This window comes from Hyaena hyaena, unplaced genomic scaffold, assembly GCF_003009895.1.
Source record: "Hyaena hyaena isolate Hyena2069 unplaced genomic scaffold, ASM300989v1 scaffold_189, whole genome shotgun sequence".
Classification (NCBI taxonomy): domain Eukaryota; kingdom Metazoa; phylum Chordata; class Mammalia; order Carnivora; family Hyaenidae; genus Hyaena; species Hyaena hyaena.
Window position 1 is genome coordinate 750,218 of NW_024080821.1, and position 21,409 is coordinate 771,626.

Genomic DNA, 21,409 nt, shown 5'->3' on the forward strand with positions numbered 1-21,409 from the left:
CTAGAGAATATAAAAACAGAATGAGGCCATTAGCACAGTGCCATTTAAGTAGATGTAAAACATTCACACAATAAGAACACTATATTTTACAAGAATATATAAAATTCAAAGATTCGTACTCAACACATTAGGATGATGGGATTGGACAGTGCAGTAGGATTAGAATGAAATGCAGTGGGTGGGTGGGTAGGTGGGTAGGTGGTTGGATGGATGGATGGATAACTTTGAAAATCAATCAAACACGAATGAGAGTCTGAGTGAGCCAGTGATCATGGAACTGGGGGAAATTATTAACTCAATTCTCCATACCAAACCACTTCATCTTTCAGAACATTCTTGTAGAAACTGGTAGCAGCAGCAAAACCGGTACTGTCCATGCTGCCTTGTTCAGGAAGCTTGTGAAATTAGTGCAAATTGGTAAACCATTCCTAGTGAATTTGAGAAAAGTTTTACTGGTTTATAAAGTAAAAATACAGTTTCAAAGGCAATCTGAAAAGGCTATACAATGTATGATTCCAATTTATAAAACGCCAGAAAAGGCAAGACTATGGAGACAATATAAAGATCAGTGATTGCCAGGTCTCAGGGATAAGGGAGTGAGGGTTGAACAGGTGGAGCACAGGGGATTTCTAGAGGAGTGAAAATATTCCATATGATACTGTAATGGTGGACACAGGTCATTATATGTTTGTCAAAACCCGTAAAATGTACAACACAAAAAGTGAATTCTAATGCGAACTGTGGATTTAGTTAATAGTAACATAGCATTATTGGCTCATCAGTTGTAACAGATGCACCACACTAAAACAAAGCAAGCAACAACAACAGAAACATTTTAATATGAGACATGCTGCCTAAGAACAGAAGAGCACAAGAAACAGAGAACTACATCAAACTGAGGCTAAAATGGCAATCATACTGGGAGAAATTGATGTCATGTGCCTCCAGGCAGACCAGAACCAGACTCTGAACAGAACATGTTTTCCTCTATAGAAAAATGGGATAAATAGGAGCACTGCTAGAATACCAGGTGCATAAACAGTAATTGGATACACGAATGATCCTATAGAGAGACATGTCTACTTTCCTTTGCATCCAGGAAAATAATTTTAGAAACTGTGGGATTCTGGGATAGGAAGAAATGAGGGGTCCGTTTTATTGATTTATTGATTGATTTTTTTCTGTGAATTTTCAAAACCAGAGGAAGCAAACTGCAGACAGAGGCAGAAGTGACATAGTCCATGTCACATAGCATTATCAGCTACATCTCTTTCACTTTCCATGTGTGGATCTATTTCTTCTTCATTATAAGGGGAACCAAAAGGGGTAATTGATAAGAAATCATTTGAAAGCAGTGTGAAAATATGCTTGTGTGTCTTGGTTGGGGCAAAGTGGAGGTAGAAATGGATCCTCCCATTAAGAAGAATTTGATATGAGCCACCTTGACAGCTGGTAAAGGAAGTGGGTATAGAACAATGACCTAAAGGATTATCCTGAAACATTATCCAGGGCCACTTATTTCACCAGGGACTATCATAAAGCACACTCATGTTGCAATCCTTTCCTCCAGCTCTTTGACTTGTATGTGTAGGGAGCATATGATGACATTTGAATATCAGTCAAAGAGAACTAGGTTTCAGCACAACTCAGCAGTCTCTAATTCAGCACAGGACAAATGGCTCTTCCAACTGACCCCTAGAGAAAGAAAACATAATGGAGAAAGGCTATTGAAAGAGGGTTACGATGTAGTAGAAAAAGGCTTGTATTGGAGTCAAATGTCATGTGCTCTAATACCAACTCAATCACTTATAATTTATGTGGCTTTGGGCCAGTTAGTAACCTTAATGCAGTCTAAATTTCTTAATCAGTAAAATGGGAGTGGTCATATTTACCTTTCAGAGTTCTAAGTGCTCAAAACAATAAATATGAATTACAATGCCTGGCACATAGTCAGTATTCAGTGATATAATTGTGGTCTGCATTTGAGGAAAATGCTCATCTCCCAACAGCAGTGCTACCAAAGGGTATATATATGGGAGTTCTTCCAAAGTCCTCGAGAAGGAGAAGGATATCCCACATTACTGTTCCCCTCTTCTCAAAACACACAGAGTGGCAGTGGCTTCCATGTTTGCAGCGGAAGGTCAGTGTCTTAGCCCTTATCACTAATAATCTCCATCATCATCGCCAGTACAGCCCCAATAATAAAAGTGCCTCACATCTGTTTAATGCTTTCTTAAATATTATCTCAGGCTATCTGACTCTGTAATTTCCCTGCCTCCCTAAAAGCATAGCACTGAGTAGCTGATATTGCTGCAATTGGTGATTCAATTCTTCCCTGCACCTGCATGTCTCTGTCTTGCTATGTAATATTAAATGCATTTCCCCACAGAAACAAAGGCTGAAAACTCTACTATTTGTCCTAATGATGTGGTTACTTCTCTAGGGCCACCATTTCTCAGTTCAGTCATATAAGAGCTGGCCTGGGAAGCAAACCACCATCTTGTTTCTATAGGGGTGGAGTGCTATAAATACAGTGCAAGGAGACTTTGGAACAGAATCTGCAGATCAGGGTCTCTGTCTTCAGACCAGTTACTTTACCTTTGACAAGGACTCTAGAGTCAACAGGGACCCCCAGTCTCTTCTTTCATGTCTGGGTAGGCTGCCAGCAAGTCACTAGGAGGCAAGGGACTTGGATCTATAGCTTGTTGTTTTTTTTTTGTTTTTTTTTTTCCAGTATTGGGAAACCAAGTCTGGGCTTCCCCACTCATTTATAGCTTGTGGCACATGCTGTACACCTAGGCTTTATATCTGTATATTTTTCTAAATTAATGCAAGTAGATCTCTCAATAGAGCCCAGGGGAGTTATTTTCATACAGTGTGATGGAGTCTGCCAACATATTCATATAACCACAGCTGTGGATGCATCTAGAACAAGAAGAAGCGAGCTATCCAGTTGAGGTGAAGTTGTGACATGGCCTCTATTTCTGTTGTAATTGTATTTCCAGGGTCCTTAATCCCTTATTCTAATACCCCTGGATTCTTCAGTTTTTCTAACTAATATGAAATTAAGAAGGGATAACACAGTTTTGGTCTTTACGTGTCATGCTGTCGTGGGTCTCTTTTTATCCTCACAACAATCTTGTGGGATAGGCATTATTATTAATAGTAGTAGTAGTAGTATTAGTATTCCAACTTCAGATAAAAACACTTAAAACCAGAGAAACTCAGGAACTTGCTCAAAAATACCCAGATGGTAAGTGGCAGATTCAGAACCTGAATCCAGAATTATCAGACTTCAAAACTCCTATCCCTAATCAATAAGCTATAATTATTCAGTGTTTTATTATTTTTAATGTTCATCATTTTGAAAGTATAGGATTATTATTTGAGATTACTATCTGTCCTATGAATGAGATGGGACAGACACTGGTATCTCAATTTGGCAAGAGAGAACATGAAGGTTTAGGTGGGTGAATGACCCCACCCGGGCCCCCAAATAGCAGGTGACATTGAAGGGAACATGAAGTTTGGATCCAGATCTGGGGCTGCCCCTGACTCTGTGTGTAGCTGTGGGAAAGTCACTTATGTTCTTGCTTACGAAGTGCAGCTAATGTTATCTCCCTAAGAAGAGGTTTTCTATAAAATAGACAGTTTGGTGGCAATCTAACATAATGTTTAAAAATATGCATTATTGAGTGCAACTGCATGCTTTAAATGATTCTGTAACTTTGAGAAAGTTAACCCAAGTCTCTGTAAAAAGAACACAATAAAAGTACTTAATTTGTGGGGCCCTAGGAAGTTTAAATGATACAATTCATGTAAAATAATTAGTAAAGAACAAGTGCTCAAAAAATATTAGCTGTTATTATTTGTAAAGCAGCTCACAATGTGTGTAACACGTAATAGAATCAATAAATGTTAGCCCTTTCCACCACCACGTGTTCCCTGCTCTAGGATATGCAAGTCAGGGAAACAAATGTCCTCTCTAGCTCAGTGGAGTCCTCCCTGCCCTCATGACTTACACCTGCTTAAGCACAGGCCTTTGGGAGCCAAGTAAATGAAGGCAAGAGATGCCATTTTCAAATTTAATAAACACACAGCCACTCACGGGGGCATCTCTCATTCCCACTGGCAGGTTATAGACAGTCTTTTCTCAATTACCTGTGTCTAATTTTAATACAAGGCCAGCTTTGCTCACTTTGTTCTCTGCATTCACCCTCGGTCTCCTCCTGAGCCCCAGGTGGGATCTACTCAGAGAGTGTAAGCCCGTATTAATATCGTCCTGAGCAAAACATAATTAGAAAACTAAATCAGCAGCCACAAGAAGAGTATAATGCTTTCCAAAGCTATATATCGGGTGAGTGGAATGTTGGTGTTTATGCTTCTTTCCTTGACATTTTTGTTTGCTTTGGATTATCCACATCACTGCTTCCCTTTATGTGTCCCTACTATAAAAAAGTCAAGACCATTGGGCGTTTATTTAGGCTCTGGTACAGGAGTTGGCATAGTAGGGCTGGCTTGCCCAATCTAGCCCCCTGCTCATTTCTGTGTCAATCTTTGTTAGGACATGGCCACACCCATTCGCTTACATATGTCAATGATTGCCTTTGAGCTACAATGGCAGATAAAGACCAGATGGCCCACAAAGGTTAACATATTTACTATCTGGCTCTTTATAGCTACAATTTGCTGACCCTTGTCCAGTGTATCCATAGGCAAGACAGCTTTCAGAATAGCCCAATAAGTGTCTTTTTCTACCCAAAACCGATAACCAGCACCTGTATCCAAGTTCAATAGGTGGCTGGGCCAGCACAAGAATGGGTGCTTGGACTCAGGAAATAACCTGGCAGATGACTAAGACACTAGGGGATCAGGGCTGCAGGAGGCCTTCCTGGATTTCCCTGTGCTCATTGCCCCCAAAGAGTAGGAGCCCAGAGAAGACCTGCTGGGTCCTGCATGCTCTGGAGGCTACCTTAGAGCTGACCCAGTACTTATTGTGGGAAAACTGCTATGTGGCTGGATGATCTCTTTGCTGATAGTGGCTAGAGTTCTAGAACTCACAGCCTCAGGAGCCTATATTTAAAGACACGCACTTGGAGGTTCACATTATGTCACCTGTAGATGACAAAGATGGAGGCTGATTGGCAATTACTAGGGTGCATAAGAATTCTCTGGGATACCTGCTAATAATGCAGATTCCTGCCTCTACCAGAAAGTCCAACTGAAAAACTTGGGATGAGGTCCAGGAAGCACTGTTGTATTTTTTTAAACAAGTATTACTGGTTTTGTTGTTGATGTTGATGACCTAGGGAGAATACCTTAAGAAACAGTGCTCTGGTGTTGTGATCTTAATCATTCTGGGGTTGCTGACTATGTGAGAATCTTATTTAAAAAATGGAAACTTTGGTCAAGGGAAAAATTACAGTTTATGTGGACAGAAACACCTTATATTTCCTACAACTGGAGAGGGTTCCAGATTTTCTAAGCCCATTGTTCAGAACCCCAAATTAAGAACCATCCTAAAATAATGCATGAAGCATTGATAGGAGTGTTTGAGTTTTACACTCCTGATAGCTGTTACCTGCTCTTTTTCCTCCTGGTGAGTTCCCACAAAGGGTAGTTTCTTCTTGGTGATAAGGATGTATGGTGCTTGCCTGGATAAACTGATCGGGTGGTGAAGGTCACATGAGGTCCTATGTATGAAAGCAAATTGAAAACTCTAAAATGCCAGGAACACCCAGAGGATTGTGATGATGCGAAATCAGCCTTAAGGGGCTGCCTTCCAGGTTCATACCCTCCTCAGCACTGTGATCATAATTCCTACCTCCATGCCCTTTCAAGCCCAGTCATATTTTGCTGCCTGTCCAGTTTTCCTTCATGCCTCAGGGATCCCAGGAATTGCACCTCATGAAGTAACTAACCACTGGACATTTCCACTTTGGAGCCTTGCCAGCCCTGGCTCTCAGTGTACCCAAAACTCATCATAAAATTGGCTCCTCTCTCCCCTCATTTCCTGGCTGCTGTTGTGATTGGATGATTTTGAAATATTAATGTGTACCCCCCCTCTTGTATTTTTCTCTTTCTTTTCCTCCCCCTTTCCCCAATTCATATTCAGTTCTTTCCATAGGAAGAAAAGCAATAGTTGAGGTTTTCTGCTGTAGGAGAAAGGAAGCTGTTTTATATACGGTGACCAAGGAAAGTTCCCTTGAATGGGTAATATTAGAGGGTGAATCTGAAGGAAGCGAGGGAATGAGTCATGAATATAAACGTGAAGATAAGACAGTGAGAGGGCAAGTGCCTAGCCCCCAAGGTGAGAGCCTGCTTTGAGTTTTTAAGGAAGAGAAAGGTCAGTGTGGCTGGGTGAAGTAAGGAAGCAGAAGATTGACGGGCAGTCGGGTCGGAGGGACCAGAGAGCTGGCATATTCTCGAGGTCAAGCTCAGGACTGTAGCATTTATTCTGAGTGATCTGGGAATTGGAACTTAAGTTTTAAAAGGATCACTCTGACTGTGTGAAGAATCACAATTGGCTTTTCAAGCCCTCCCTCTTGCTGAGTAGGGGCCAAGGCAGAAGCAGAGAACCCAGTTAGGAGGCTTGTTCACAACCTGAGCAAGACTTACACCAGGGACAGCAGTGTGGGAGGTGAGGGTGGGGGGATTATGGCAAGACACTGTGTATATTTTGAAGATAGAGCCAATCACCCATTTTAAATGATGGGTTAGATGAAAGAAACAAGAAGATCAAGATGACTGCAAGATTTAGAATCTGAAAATCTAAAATGGGGATGACTCAAGAGGCAGTGGGCTTGGCGTTAGGAGCCAGGCTGGATCAGACATTTGGTTTAAGCCATGTTAACCTAAAGATGTGCTTCAAACATCTACATGGAGAGAGTGAGTAGACAATTTGACAAATTAATCTGGGGTTCAGGGAAGAGGTCTGTGCTAAAGTCAGGAGAATATTCCACGGGGTTCAGACAGTGTTGACAGCCAAGAGTTGGATAAACATGTATGGGAGTAGCTGTGGATAGGGAAGAGAGAACTGGAGAACACAAGTGTGAAAGGTTGGTCAGAAATAAGGAATTAACATAGGTGACATAAATAGTGGCTTGTGGGGAATTATAACAAAACAGGTGAAGTCCTAAAAGTGAAGGAAATGGGTTCAAGAAGGAAGAAGTAATTCAGCAATGTAGATGGCTATTGATAGGTTAAATGAAGACTGAGAATTGACCATGGGATGTCAGCAGTGTGAATCCTGTAATGCTCCCTGGGAGAGATAAGAAGTTATTTGCCTTAGGGAGTTGAAGAGACATTTTTCGATGACACAAAGAGTTGCTCAAAAGTGAAGCTAACTTGATGGATTCCCATCTGCTGAGCAGGGTGCCTGCCCTTTTCTCACCTCCAAAGAAGTGATTTTTCATCAGAGGAGAAACCTGTCACACCTTTGAGCTGCCAAGCCATAAATCTTCTTTCCACCAACTTGCTAATAGTTTTTCTTGCCACCTTTCCTGAGAAACCAGAGTAATTGTTATGAAATATGGGCTTGTTCTGTCTCTCCCAGCTGTGGTTCCTCTATCCCCTGCAGGTCCTGGGGAAAGGCAGAGTCTCTGTGTTTGTCACTGGGTGTTCATTAGAAGCACAGCAGATGCTGTTACCAAGAACGTGACATCCTGATGAAACCAGAGGCACCACACAGCAGCCCTGAAATCTGAGAGCCAACAGCCCCTCCTGCCCAAAAGGCATTAGCAAGCGGCTTCTGCTTTGTTTTCTTGGGGAGACAGAGAGAAAATGACCCTATTTAATCATGGGAATGAAAACGTTCTTTCATGTGTGCTCTTAGTGATTCCACAGAAATGTATTGAGTGTCTGAAGTTCTCTAGTAGATCATTGGGTTAAAAGTTTGATGCAAATGATCAGTCTGACATATGCATCTCATGGAAGTCATAATTAGCAGAAATTAACTGAAACATAATTAGCAACTGGGAAGAATATTGGGAGATATGGTCTGGGGACAGCTCAGTAAGTGCAGCTTTAAGTCTCCCCTGTTCATTATGCAGAATGTGCTCAGATCAGTGGCTATGGAATTTTTTCCTTGACCATCACGAGCTTCTGCCAGATCTTAAAGACCCCTGTGTAAGCCTTACCAAGCCTTTTAAACCCCCAACACATCTCCTTAAACTTCAACAAGGTTCCCTAGTGGTTGCAAAAACTATTTTGCAAGCCTTATCTCCATGATACATATCCGGGTGCAGGGTTCAATGTCTTGGTATGCATCTAAGTGCCATCTTGATACACTGACCACACATTCTGTAATGGTGACCTGACAGCACAGATGCACAGTTGCCTTGCAGCTCCGCAATGATAGATAGTCTGTGGACATGTGAGGTTGGTTATCTACAAGGTCTAAGTGAGACCAATTGTGGCAGGCCAGTGCAAGACTTCACAGAGTACTTATGATTGCCACACACCATGCTAAGCATTGGGGATATAAAGCTGAACACAAATCCCTGCTCTTAAGAAGATCAAATAGAAAAGGGTTTGCAAAGCCAAGTGACTTTAAGGAAAGCAACAGCCTTTGGCAGACCTGGCCCTAGTCTGAGCTCATGAATCTCCTGGCTTAACATCTCAGTCCTGACTGCTGGTCACCCACTAACTAAAAATTGGCAAGTTAAGATTTGATTGGATTGCTTTAATAATTGCTTGAGCAATGATTTAAGCATTATAGTTAAAGACTGCTTCTAATTTTCATAGCTGAATATGAGGAGTCCATCAAGTGACCCAACACTTAGTGTAGGATTTCCGAGTGCAGATGCCTGAATTTATCAAACTCTTCCGCTATACCAGACATGGTGCTAAGAGATTTCTGTGGCTTATCTGATTTAATTTCACAAACCTCTAAAGTATGTACTATTGTCATCTCCCATTTTCAGATGAAGAAAGTGAGTTTTAGTCAGGACTCAACCGCAGGGTGTCTGGCACCTGTGTCCCATCCTACTTTCTAGGATAAAACATTTCCTCATGCAAGATCAATTCAGACATACATCTTTACTTGATGAATGCCAACAGATTCTGAATAGTTGTGTACAACTGCACAAATTACTCAGCAGAGAATAGTGAGGGTCAGGACAGGAGATAACAGATGGCAGGACACAAGGGCAACATTATCAAAGAAATGTAAGTACGGATAATTTGCAGATCTTACCGTGTTCAGTTCCTTTGCCTTCTTTTGTATGCAACACTGTTGAGCAGACTCTGAAACTCAAATCTCTTCCTGTGCTTGTGATGAACAAAGATAAAAACTTTAAAATTTTCAGAGAATAGCAGGAAAAATAAGATGTGAAGTCAGATAAAAACACAGAGGGAGGCAAACTATAAGAGACTCTTAAATGCAGAGAACAAGCTGAGGATTGCTGGAGGGGAGATGGGTGAGGAGATGGGCTAAATGGGTGATGGGCATTAAGGAGGGCACTTTCTGGGATGAGCACTGGATGTCATATTGTAAGAGATGAATCACTGGGTCTACTCCTGAAACCAACACTTCACTATTTGAATTTAAATAAATTTTTAAAAAGATACAAAGTCAGATTTCCACCCCATAATCTCAATTAGTTAAATGTGGTCCAATTCTGGCAGCTTTCTCACCTTTAAGGGTATTGATACTTCTCCTTCTGGATCATCAATGTCACCCCTTTTTACCTTTTTCCTTCTGGACAACTTGTTTTCATTCTTGAAGATTCTGCTGAAGGATCACTCCCTCCAAAAAGCCATTCTAAGTCCCAGACTTAATCAAGTGGCCCTCCTCTGTTTCCTACACCATCATATATCAAATTGTGTGTTTTGTTGTATTCTGTATTAGGCTCTGAACCCTTTTAATACAAAGACTGTGTTTTACTTCTTTTTGTATACTCAACATGTAACAGAGTGGTAAATATATGATAGGAACTTTAAAAAAATTTTTTTTAATGTTTATTTTTGACAGACAGAGCATGAGTGGGGGAGGGGCAGAGAGAGAGGGAGATACAGAATCTGAAGCAAGCTCTAGGCTCTGAGCTGTCAGCACAGAGCCCAATGTGGGGCTCAAACTCATGACCGTGAGATCATGACCTGAGCCGAAGTCGGACACTCAACCAACTGAGCCACCCAGGCGCCCCTGGTAGGTACTTTTTAAATGAATAAAAAATCATGAATACATTGTGACATGGACCAGGTAGATTTGGTCTGCTTATAGCCAGCGTCTACCTGCTTAAACTTAGTTATCAGTTACTTGCAGTATGGAATATGTCTACCCTCATAACTCGAAACAGAACTCATGGTGTAACAGAAATTTAAACACCAAATGGTATAAGAGATTTAAGCTAGTCTAAATACTTCTGCATATAGATAAAAAAATTGGAAGCCAAGTGGACTGAAGAGCATTCCCCAAGGTCATTCAGATTTCAGGGACAGAACTGGGAATGGAACTAAATTTCTGACTCTTAAGCCAGAGATCTTTGCTACTTTACTGGTGTTTTCCCACAATAGCAGGTCTTTTAGTATTCTGCCCCATGAAGACAGCATGTTTTTCCTGATGGATAGATTCATCAACATTAAGAGAACCTCAAAGTAACAAATGAAAAGTTAAAAAAGAAAAATGATTTATTTTCCCATATATTGTTGAAAACAACTCACAGAATCTCTGGTCCCTTACAGCACTCAACTGCCACTCCTGAAACATGTTTCAAAAATTCAATAATTCCAAGGCATTGTTTATTTTTTCTCAAATAATTTGGTGCACAAAAGAAACTTAAAAGGTGTTAGAGATTGTTTCTTATCTCTGAATGGATAGTCAAGGACATCTCCCATAAGGAAAATTCTCATTTCAGCCAGAACGTTGTTTTCAATAAATCTAGTCAAAGGAATAAAGTGGCTGTTCTCCCCTTTGGTTAAATACACGTGTAGCTCACAAAGTATTTTGTTGATATAAATGTTAGCAAGCAATGACAGACATGCATCCAGAAGCCACTTAAATGTAGCAAAAGCCCCACCAGTCAATAGAAATTAAAACATTGCTTTTCTATGTACGTCTAGAATGATTTGCATAACACATTGATAGTGACACTGCCTTGTGCATTGCAGATGATTTGGGCTATGGAAGCAGACATATGTGCTTAACTTTATCATGTATTAACTCTCTGACCTTTGATAAGAGATTGAATCCTTTTAGTTCCATCCATCAATTCAAGAAATATTTAATGAGCATTTACTTGGTGCAGGCTCTACTCTAAGCCCTATGAGTAGTGACAAAAAGAGTTTTTTTAAAAAGTCTAATTCTCAGGAAACTTACATTCTTATAGGGGGAGACTTTGGGAGATAACACATACACAAATAGGAAATATTTGATGATTAGTATTATGGAGAAAAGTACAGTTGGGGGAAAGGGAGTGCTGAGAGGAGACCAGTTTTAAATCGGGTGATCAGGGAAGGTGTCACCAAGAGAGTGACACTGGAAAGAGGGCTGAAGGAGTAAATAAGTGAATCCACTAGGCATGTGGTGGCAGTGTTCCAGGCACAGGAAATGGCAAATTCAAAGACCCTTAGATGGGTCTTATGGTATGCAAGAGGGCTTTATGTCCAGAGTGTTCAGACAGATGGGGAGAGTAATAGGAGATGAGCTCAAAGAGGTATAAGAATGGGGGTGGGCACAGGGTCAAACCTTGTAGGCCAATAAAGGCATGGTCTTTTTTCCTAAGCGAGGCAGGAACTTATGAAGAGTTTTGAGCAGTGGAATGGTATGATCTGGCTCTAAGTTTTAAAAGATGGCACTGTGTTGACAAACTACAGGAGAGAAGGGTGAGAAGCATACAGAATGGTTAAGAGGCTATTGAAATGATCTATGTGAGAGGTTATAGTGTTTTAGACCAGGTGAGTAGCCACGGAGAAAGTGAGAGGTGGTCAAATTGTGGATATATTTAAAGGTAGTGTCATCAGGATTTGCAGACAGTCTGCATGCTGGGTGTGAGGGAAAGAGTCAAGAATAACTTCAAGGTTTTTGACCTGAGCAATTGGAAAGATGGAATCGTCAACTTAGATGAAGAAAACTATGTGAGGAACAGGTTAGTTGAAAAAACCAGGTGTTTGGTTTTGGATATATCAAGTTTGAGATGCTTATTAAACGTGTAAGAGAAGATCCTAATTAGGCCACTGCACCTTGTAGAAGAGAGGTCTAGACTGTAGATTTAAATATGCCTCTAGATGTTATTTAAAGCACTGAGAAATAATGAGATCACCCAGAGAAGGACAGTCTCCAAGGACTGAGCCCTTAGGCACTTGATGTTAAGAAGTGGGTAATAAAAATAGTTAATGCTCATGTAATACTTAACTGCGTACCAGACCTTGTTCTGAGTGTTTTTGTATATGAACTCATTTAATTTTCATGATATCCTCTTAAGGCAGTTACTATTATTACCATTATTTTATAGATTAGGAAACCGGGAGAAAGAAGTTAAGTAACTTGCCCAAGGTCATAACACTTACTGAGTTGCGTAGCCAGAATTCCAAACTGGCCTCTTCAGTAACTAGAAGAGAGGCACTACCAATAGAGATGACTGAGGAGGGACAACCAGTGAGGTAGAAGGAAAACCCAGGTGGTGTGAGGTCCCAGGAGCCATCTGAAGGAAATTTCAATGAGGATAAAATTGCTTACCCATGTCATATGATGCTGGCAGGCCAAATGAAGATAAAGACTGATAGAGCAACATGGAGGTTGTCAGTGACTTTGGCAATAGCAATTTAGGTTGGCAGTTTAGAGTGACAAGGGCAGGTGGAGTGGTGGCAGTAAAAGCCAGATTGGAGTGACTTCAAGAGAGAAGGGGATGTTAGACAATGAGTTTTGACCATTCTTGAGAGGATTTTTACTATACAGGGGATATAAGCAGGTAGTTGCTGGAGGGGGATATGGGACCAACTGAAGGTATGTTTTACACCTAGGATGACAATTAACAAACAGGTGTTGAGAATGATATAGTATAGAAGCAAACATTGATGGTGAAGGAAAGACAAGGACAAATGGCTACTGTGATGTCCTTGAGTAGGCAAGAGGTGACTTTTGGGGAAATGGACAGTTCATCTACCATAATGGGAGGGAAGCAGAGCCTACAGGTACAGATGCTGGTAGTTGGGTAAATGCAGTTGTGGGACTTTGTGAACATGCTCTCATTGTTTCAGTTCCTATGCCTCAATTTCCTTACCCACAAATTGGGAATTTATATCTCTCTTTCATGTTGCTGTGGGAATTGAATCAGACAACATGGTAAAATGTTAGCATCGTGCCCAGTATAATTTATGAGCTCAAATTATTTATGAGAAATTCCCTCATCTCCCTCTTTATTGGTTATTTATTATTATTTTTATTATCAGTTACTAGCATTCATTGAGCATTTACAATGTAGTAGACACTATGCCACGTACTTGGCACATATTCCTCAGAGAATGTTCCTTCCATGTTTGTGGTATCCTATTGAAGCTTTCTGAACTCTTATAAGGAACCTATTTGGGATTTGGTTGACTGGTTATTTCTTTTCCTCCCCGGGATTCCCTTTATCTGCAACTGTTCTGGTCTAGGTTTTTAACATTTTTTCATTCACACTGATTCATTCGCCTGGAGAACGGTGGCATATGGCTGGGACCTTGAAGGATACTTTCCAACTAACAGCCTTTGTGGTATAAGATGAGGCATGGTGAACTGAGTTAAGCCATTTGCCATCCCTGGGTCTAATTTATGTTGGCTCCACTGAAACTACCTCAGCACGGTAGAAGTCCCCCCAAACAAAAACAACCGGTTGTTCAAGCTTTCTTCTGCTGCTTTGGGGGTAGTGGGAAATGAGAGATGGTCAGTACTGACCAGCTCCTGAATATTCGTGTTCTCAGGTGGGAAAAGTGAAGTTATGTAGAGTGCCTAATAGGTCCCCCCAGCAATAACATTTTGGATTTTTTTTTCATCACCTGGACTCATTTACTGTTTGAAATAAGTACAGATTTCCCTACGGAGGATCCCCTTGTTCAAAATCAGTCAGTCATGAGAAATCCAACCCTCCTAAACAAAGGCCTTCAGTGACAGTAGATTTGTATTCTGTTCTCACAAGTCTGTTTCTAAGGAAAAGCAGTAGGAGTCAGTGTCTTCCCCTTTTTGAGCAATTTTCATAAACCAGAGGTTCTGTTTCCCATATCTGAGAAATGGCAATCCCAGCATTTTTACATACTTGAGAGCTGAAAATGATGACTATCCAAATAGGTGAAGTATCATTATTTGTTTCCTCTGAGGAAGCAATTAATTACATAGACCATTGGAATGATCCTGGCGTTCTATAATACAATCACAACGTTCTTCATTAAGAGATGACAAGTCCCCATAGTAAGCAAATACTAATACCTGGTGAGGCATCTTTATTTCTTTTATGGGGTGCCTACTCTGTGACATGTATTGAATGTGATAATTAATATACACCATTGCACTTACCTCTGGTAGCTCCTCTATAATTGTTTTATTATCCCTAATGTGCTGATGAAGAGAGAGACCTGGAGAAAATAAGGACTTTGCCCAAATTTACACAGCTAATAAGTGATGGAGCTCACATTTGAACCTAAGTCTACTTTAGTGTATATAAACCTTGGTCCATCTGAAAGACTTTAACTTTTAGCCACCAAATGGTATTACCCCTCTTAATGATGTCAACAATGTTGGATCCAGAATGTTGGATACAGAATCCTTCTGTGACACTTTGCTTTATAATGCCCATGTGGCTTCACCTGGAGTCATTCCGGAAGCTGTAAGTTCATAAATAATGTCTCTTCAACTTGGTTAGGCTCACAGTGCCAGGAGAAGACAGATGATCTACGGCTGTGCATGGTATCATTGCGAGCTAATGTGTTACTTCTGTAGTCTTGGGTTGCCATCCCCTGGAGTGTTTTGATGTGATCAGTTGTCAGTTTCAGGTCTGTTGTTTCTCTCACCAGAAGCCCAGCCGGTGGAAGATGACAGCCCCAAAGCCTTGCCTGTGTTAGGGGAGCTATTGAACTCAGATAATGACATAAACGAGTCGGTGTTCATCTGGGGAATCTCAGACAAAGCAGCCCAGAGGAAAACCATCTCTGTCGATGAAGGTTTGTTTCACTTGCAACAGAAAAAGCAGCAGCAGCAGCAGCAGCAGCCGCCACCGCCGCTACCAGAGCCCGTGCACAGGCTGGGGAGAGGTAAAGGGAGGCTGAAGCTGCCACATGTGAGTAGCATTTTATGATTTCTCTAAAGCTGAGAAAGGAATGCTGGGGAGGGGGCTTGGCTGTGAGGTGGGCGTGTGTGTGTGGGTTGGGGCTTTCCGTGTGGCTGGGGGGTGGGAGGGATGGTTTACACAATTAACAAGTGCATTTGGGATCTGCCCTCCTCTTCCAAAGAGGTGCAAGAGCGTGCCCACACGCACTTGCATTTTCTCCACTGATTGTATAGTAAGTCCAAGCAGCAGGTGGGGAATATCATCTTTTTGTTTTCTTTCTTTTCTTCTTCTTCCTCATCCTTGAGAGTGGGCTGCATGGCAGAAAAACACCTGAGCCAGAAAGAGCTTTCCCAAGTGGAAGGACTCTTCCAGAGGGTTTCTTTCCCAAGTTTCTTTTGCAGATGTGTAGCTCTCACAGAGAATCTTTGCCACAGAGCTGCTCTCCTACAGGGCTGTTTACAATCCTGCTAGCCACAAAGGGGCGAGGGTGACTTTTGTATCTCTGGTTCACAGCTCTAGTTGTCTGTAGTAAACAGCCACAAATACAACACAATTTAACCTCTCACTTCCCACTGGTAAAAGAGTTCATGGGAACCTCCTGGGTTTGGAAAAGCATGGGTTGTATTTCATGCATTTTCTCAACCCAGGACAAAATAAGTAGGTCTCTCAGAGTTGACAGCATTGATGCCTTCTTGCACTTGGGGAAAGTTTTGTGGGTTTTTTTTTTTTTTTTTATGTCGTTGTTGTTATCAGGCTCTGGAATTTACTGTGAACACTGGGTAGATTGAAGCTGAAAAACAGCAGGAGAGAATGTTTTTGTTTAAATCACTAGTGCAGCTAGCAGCAGGTTGTCTTACCCAGGGAGCTGGTTAGCATCTTTGGGTTTTTGTTACTGACGCTAAATAATGAGATGAGCAAAAGTACACCTGGTCATAAACTCCCTTGTATTCTGTTTTTCTGAAGACATGGTTGCTTTCTTTGTTGCTTGTTTTCCCACACTTGCTTCTTTTCTTCTCTCTTTAGAAGCTCAGATGTAGCTGAGCATGTCAGGCTGAATGTTTACATGCATGAGCATTTGCGGTAAATGCCCCCAAGTTTATCTTCTCCAGGAGAAGAGGAAAAAGGGGAGAAAGAGGTTTCCAAGGAAGGACACTTCCCTTGTCCTAAGAGCAGTTTTTGGGCAGTTGTACATAATAAAGGTAGAACAGTCAGAGACACTTCACCCTGGGACTTGGCTGGGAGGAGAGCGGTCTGCCGATGCTTGGGTGCAAAACTGAATGCTGTTATGCTGGGGGGGTCAGGGCTCCAGCTCTCAAGTTGTTATGGGGTGTGCATGAAATGTGAGCCAGGGGATTGGCTTCATGGGGAATCCTGTCACCCAGGGAGTGCCTTCCAACCTCATACCACAGCTCTCCAGGGTCAGTCAACAGATGAGGTTGCTCAAAGTTGGAGATGAGTGGCTAGGAGATCCAACTGGCCATCCTAGTGGAAAGGGTTTAGTATTTGCAGCATCATGCTATCTGGGCTCCATCCATTGCACGTGAGGAGCTTTGCCATTCAGATTGGCTCTAACTTAAGCAACTCAGGGAAAGCCAAAGAAATGAGGCAAGATGAGTAATCTGATGCCTGTGCTTTGCTGTGATTTACTCTTGCTGTTATTGGTAGGGATGCATGGTGGAAACATTACAAACTGGGTTTTTTTTAGAGACTTTCTCTTAAGATTGCCCTTTTAGCATCCAGTTTCTTCTCTGTGCCCTCTCCCAGTCTTTGTCCAAGCATACATTTTTGACACAATTGTAACCACAGTCTAGATATATTTATTTGCTCTGTTTCTCTTCCCAGTATTATTCCATAAACACTTTCCCATCTTCCAGCCAATTTTCACATAGATGGTTAATTATGACTGGATTAAATGGATTAATCCCTTAAGTGGATATGCCATAATCTGTTTAGCAGTTGTTGGCTATTTAAATTGCTTCTAGTTTTCCCATGATTGTTATGCCACTATGAATATTTCTGTGCATAAAGCAGTTTTATTTATCCTTATAAAAACATGGGGGATGAATTCTCAATATTCATATTAGCAATATTAACAAGATAAAAAAATGTGACCGTTTTTGTGGCTTTTCATGCCTATTATCAAACTGTTCTCTGTAACATATTTTCACTGTCCAAAGCCATCAGTAATATAGTCTGGAGAAATGTAGATTTATCTAGAAACTTAGGCACATTAGATTCTTTCTTTTTTCTCTCTCTCTCTGTCTAAATTAGGAGCTATAAAAAGGCACTGGTCACTTCTTTAAAGCTGGCTTTGAGTCCAATTAAGCCAGACAGTATCATCCTCCCCAGGACAAGCCTGCAGCTCCTCATATTCCCTCACTTTGTCAAGCACTCCCATGAGAAATCCAGTCCAGCAGACTCCCCTTTCCATTTCTGTAAGGAGCGAAGAAGGGAGGGGCAGAAGCTCTCCATCCTGTACCAGACCACCTGAGAAAGATGAGCAGGGATCATGGGAGGGGAAGCCAGCTTTGGATTTTCTCCAACCCCTAGAGCTCAATCCCGACAGGCTCCTTCACCCTTCTGACTCCCTCCCTGACCCTGACGGAGCCAGCATAGAGGTAAACTCACTCCTTGGGCAGGATTTGTGGCAGAGGCCTGACAGAGTAGACAGACGTGGGGTCCTTGGGAAGGTGAGGACTAGCTAAACTTATAAGGGTAAAAAGGAACATCCAGTAGAGTCTTGCTGCCATGTTTCCTCCCAAATGCATGGGCTTTAATGATGCAGGGCGGACAGGGCTGAATGCCAACTCTCATCAAGTAAGAGCTGTAGAATGCTTCTTTTTAAGTTCCTACCTCTTATCAAGACAATTTTATCAACGATTTATTATTTCTTTTATTTCCTCTTCCCTTGTACTTTGTCATTCTGGAGATTAATCTGTGCTCTTCTCACCTCCTGTGTAGCTCACGGTAAATTGCTTCAGTGCTAAGCTCTTGTTCACTCTGTAATTATTTGTGCAAAGGCCAAGATCACCCAGTGGGAGACACACAGAAACTTGGCATACATTTGCCCACTCTAACTTGCACAGATGAGAAAGGACTTGTGTCTTGGGAGCAAGATTTTCTTACCATATGTAAGCAGGTTTGATACATGTGAGGTTTTTTTAAGGGTGTTATTGACTCAGTCTGCAAGGGCTTAAAAGAAGAAGCACTGCTTCACAAGACTGGTGGTCCACTGGTGTGTCTAAATTCAAGTGGCAAGATGGGGCAGTGGTCTAAGAAGGAACAGAGGTCTTCCTGTTTCAGATGATGGACAAACCAAGGGAAATGGTGTGCTCATGATCTACCAGTGGGAGGAACGTTTTTGTCCACCAAGGAGAGGATGACAAGCTTTTAAATTGTAGCACAAGTATTTAAGAAAGATGTTAGTAAGGACTTCCCATATGATGACACTCTGCACTCCCCACATGATACTCCCTGAACTTTGTTTGTATTATTGGTGTCAGGGCTAGCTTCCTGCAAGTTTATACTCTGAGAAGCAAGAATGGTACCCACTTTATTCACTGCTGCATCTGCAGTCTCTCACCCAGCAGCACCTTCCACTTCACAGGGTTTGCTATGTGCAGGGACATAGGTTAAACACTCCATCTCCATTAGTACCTTTACTACTACAGCAGCCCTATGCAGTGGTTCATATTATTATTCCCATTTTTACAGACTTAAAAATTGACAGACTAGGAGGCTAGGCCAGAGGGTAGATGGAGACCTGTGTGTGAGGATCAGTGGGTTAAAAGGAAGGAGTGATTGAAGGAAAAAAAGAATCTCTCTCTACTTGAAAATGTCAGGACCACAGTATGAACCAAAACAGTCTGGCTCCAGAGTCTATGTTCTTACTGCACCTCCAACTTGTTTAACATTGGCTGAGGGAGTGATCGAAAGTCTGAAAGAATGTTAAACACTGTTTATGACCAAGATGTGCTTGTGGTAAAATTAATAATGATAGTGATGGTGATTTTTATAACAGTAGTGAGTAACGCTATTTGCTGTGTTACCTTTTAGTGAGGCTTTGTGGGAGTATTGACACCCTTATAAGAGGCTATCATCTTTATCCCTATTTCACCAATGAAGAAATTCAAGCTCTGAGATCTTATGCAAATTGTCCAGGGTCACAGAGCTAGTGAGTCTGACTCTGACGGCACCTCACTGATGTACCAATTTGGCAATGATCAAGGGCCAGAGCAGTCACAGCAAAGGGCTTGCCTGGAGGTGGGCTCAGTGCCTTTTTTGATCTCTTTAGACTTGGTCTTCTGGGATGGCTTTTAGGTTACCTTTCTATGATGCACAAAAAGCTTAGTTCTTAGCTCATGCCTGATGTTACCTCAAAGGAAAGCTCCTAAAAGTGGAGGGCTCTGAAGAAAAACATCATCATGGGGCAAGTCATTGGTGTGCCTACCATTGTTCAGAGCTCTAGAACTGCACTGTCCAGTAGGGTAATGGTTAGCCACAGGTGGCTCTCGAACACTTAAAATGTGGCTAGTTCAAACTGAGGTGTCCCCTAAGTGTAAGTAAAAAAAATACATCAGATTTCAACAGCTCAGTATGAAAAAAGTATAGATTATCTTAATAAATTTGGATTGATTACATATTGAAATGGTAATGTTGCAGATATAATGGTTTAACTAAAATATATTCTTTTTTTTCAAGTTTATTTATTTTGAGAGAGAGAGAGCATGTGCACACATGAGCAGGGGAGGGGCAGAGAGATGAGGAGAGAATCTAAAGCAGGCCCCATGAAGCCTGACACAGGGCTCGAACCCATGAACTGTGAGATCATGACCTGAGCTGAAACCAAGAGTTGGATGCTTAACCAGTAGAGCTGCCCAGGCACCCCTAAATACAATATAGTCTTAAAATTAATTTTACCATTTTCTTTTTAACTGTTTCAAAATGGTAGTAAAACTCGCATAACATAAAATTTGTCATTAACCATTTTCAAGTGTATATTCTCACAGTTGTGCAATCTGGCTCTGAATTTTTTTTATCTTGCAAAATTGATCATCTGTTAAACATCTCCCCATTTTTTCCTTCCCTCAACCCCTGCCAACCACCCTTATACTCTCTGTCTCTGATTCTGACTATTCTAAATATGTCATATGAGTGGCCTCAAGATTCATCCATATTGTAGCATGTGTCAGAATTTCCTTCCTTTTTAAGGTTGAATAATATTCCATTGTGTGTATACACCACATTTTGTTTGTCCATTCATCCATCAGTGGATACTTGGGTTGCTTCCACCTCTTTTAACTTTTTTTTTTTAATATGGCTTCTACAACATTCAAAAGTGCACATGTGCCCTGCCCCTTTTGTTTGTATTATATTTCTATTAGACCTCTCTGATCTGAACTTCTTTCTCTTCCTTGGTGCTTCCTTCTTCTTACCTCCACACATAAGGCCTCTGCCAGCCTTTACCAGACATTACTCCGGCCTCTCTCTTCCCCCTTCACGAAGACCAAACCAAGAATCTTAACTCTGATCAATCACGCGTTTCTATAAAGATTAGTGAAAGACTATCGTGTTAAGCTGAGTTTTCTGTAACTGAATGAAACTATGACATTTCTCAAGAGGAGTATTCTTTTTCTTTAATACATAAGTTGAAGGCCCAATATATTGGGACTGAGAAGAAAAAAGCTTTTGAAGTGATTTAATGTTTTTAAAAGTCAACAGCTTTCCTTAGCACACAGTCTGAGTTTTTATATTAACCAATACAAGGAAGAGTACAAACCAGTAAAGCATAAATTCAGAGCAGAGATCTATGCCAGCCTCTCATTTCTGACAGGTTTTGTAGAAAGACCTGAGTATCTGGAACTTCAAGACATTGGAATATTGTCAGTATTTTGTAAACTTCCCATCATCTAACAGGATAAAATCCAAAAGCCTTATTACATTGGTCCCCAAGTCCTTTCAGCTTTCTAATTTCCTTTCCCCACTCCCTGCAACTCTCTCTATAGGAAGAAAAGTATTACTGGGGTACCTAGGTGGCTCAGTCAGTTAGGCGGCTCAGGTCACAATCTCATGGTTTGTTGGTTCAAGCCCTGCGTTGGGTTCTGTGCTGACAGCTCAGAGCCTGGAGCCTGCTTTGGATTCTGTGTCTCCCTCTCTCTCTGCCCCTCCCT

General features: G+C 41.4%; 1 protein-coding gene and 1 long non-coding RNA gene across 5 annotated transcripts in view; one reads left to right on the forward strand and one right to left on the reverse strand.

Annotated features, from left to right (window-relative positions):
- ANKFN1 (ankyrin repeat and fibronectin type III domain containing 1) overlaps positions 1–21,409 on the forward strand; it is a 470,333-nt gene that overhangs the window by 58,833 nt on the left and 390,091 nt on the right. For all 4 annotated transcript variants that reach the window (XM_039241182.1, XM_039241185.1, XM_039241183.1 and 1 more), the window contains one exon: positions 14,986–15,248. In XM_039241182.1, the coding sequence (XP_039097113.1) occupies positions 14,986–15,248 (263 nt within the window). The remainder of the gene's footprint in view (positions 1–14,985; positions 15,249–21,409) is intronic.
- LOC120237771 lies at positions 917–9,264 on the reverse strand. Its single transcript, XR_005530042.1, has 3 exons — positions 9,197–9,264; positions 5,582–5,693; positions 917–1,695 (listed from the first exon to the last, which is right to left on the reverse strand). It is a non-coding gene; the product is annotated as an uncharacterized LOC120237771 (long non-coding RNA).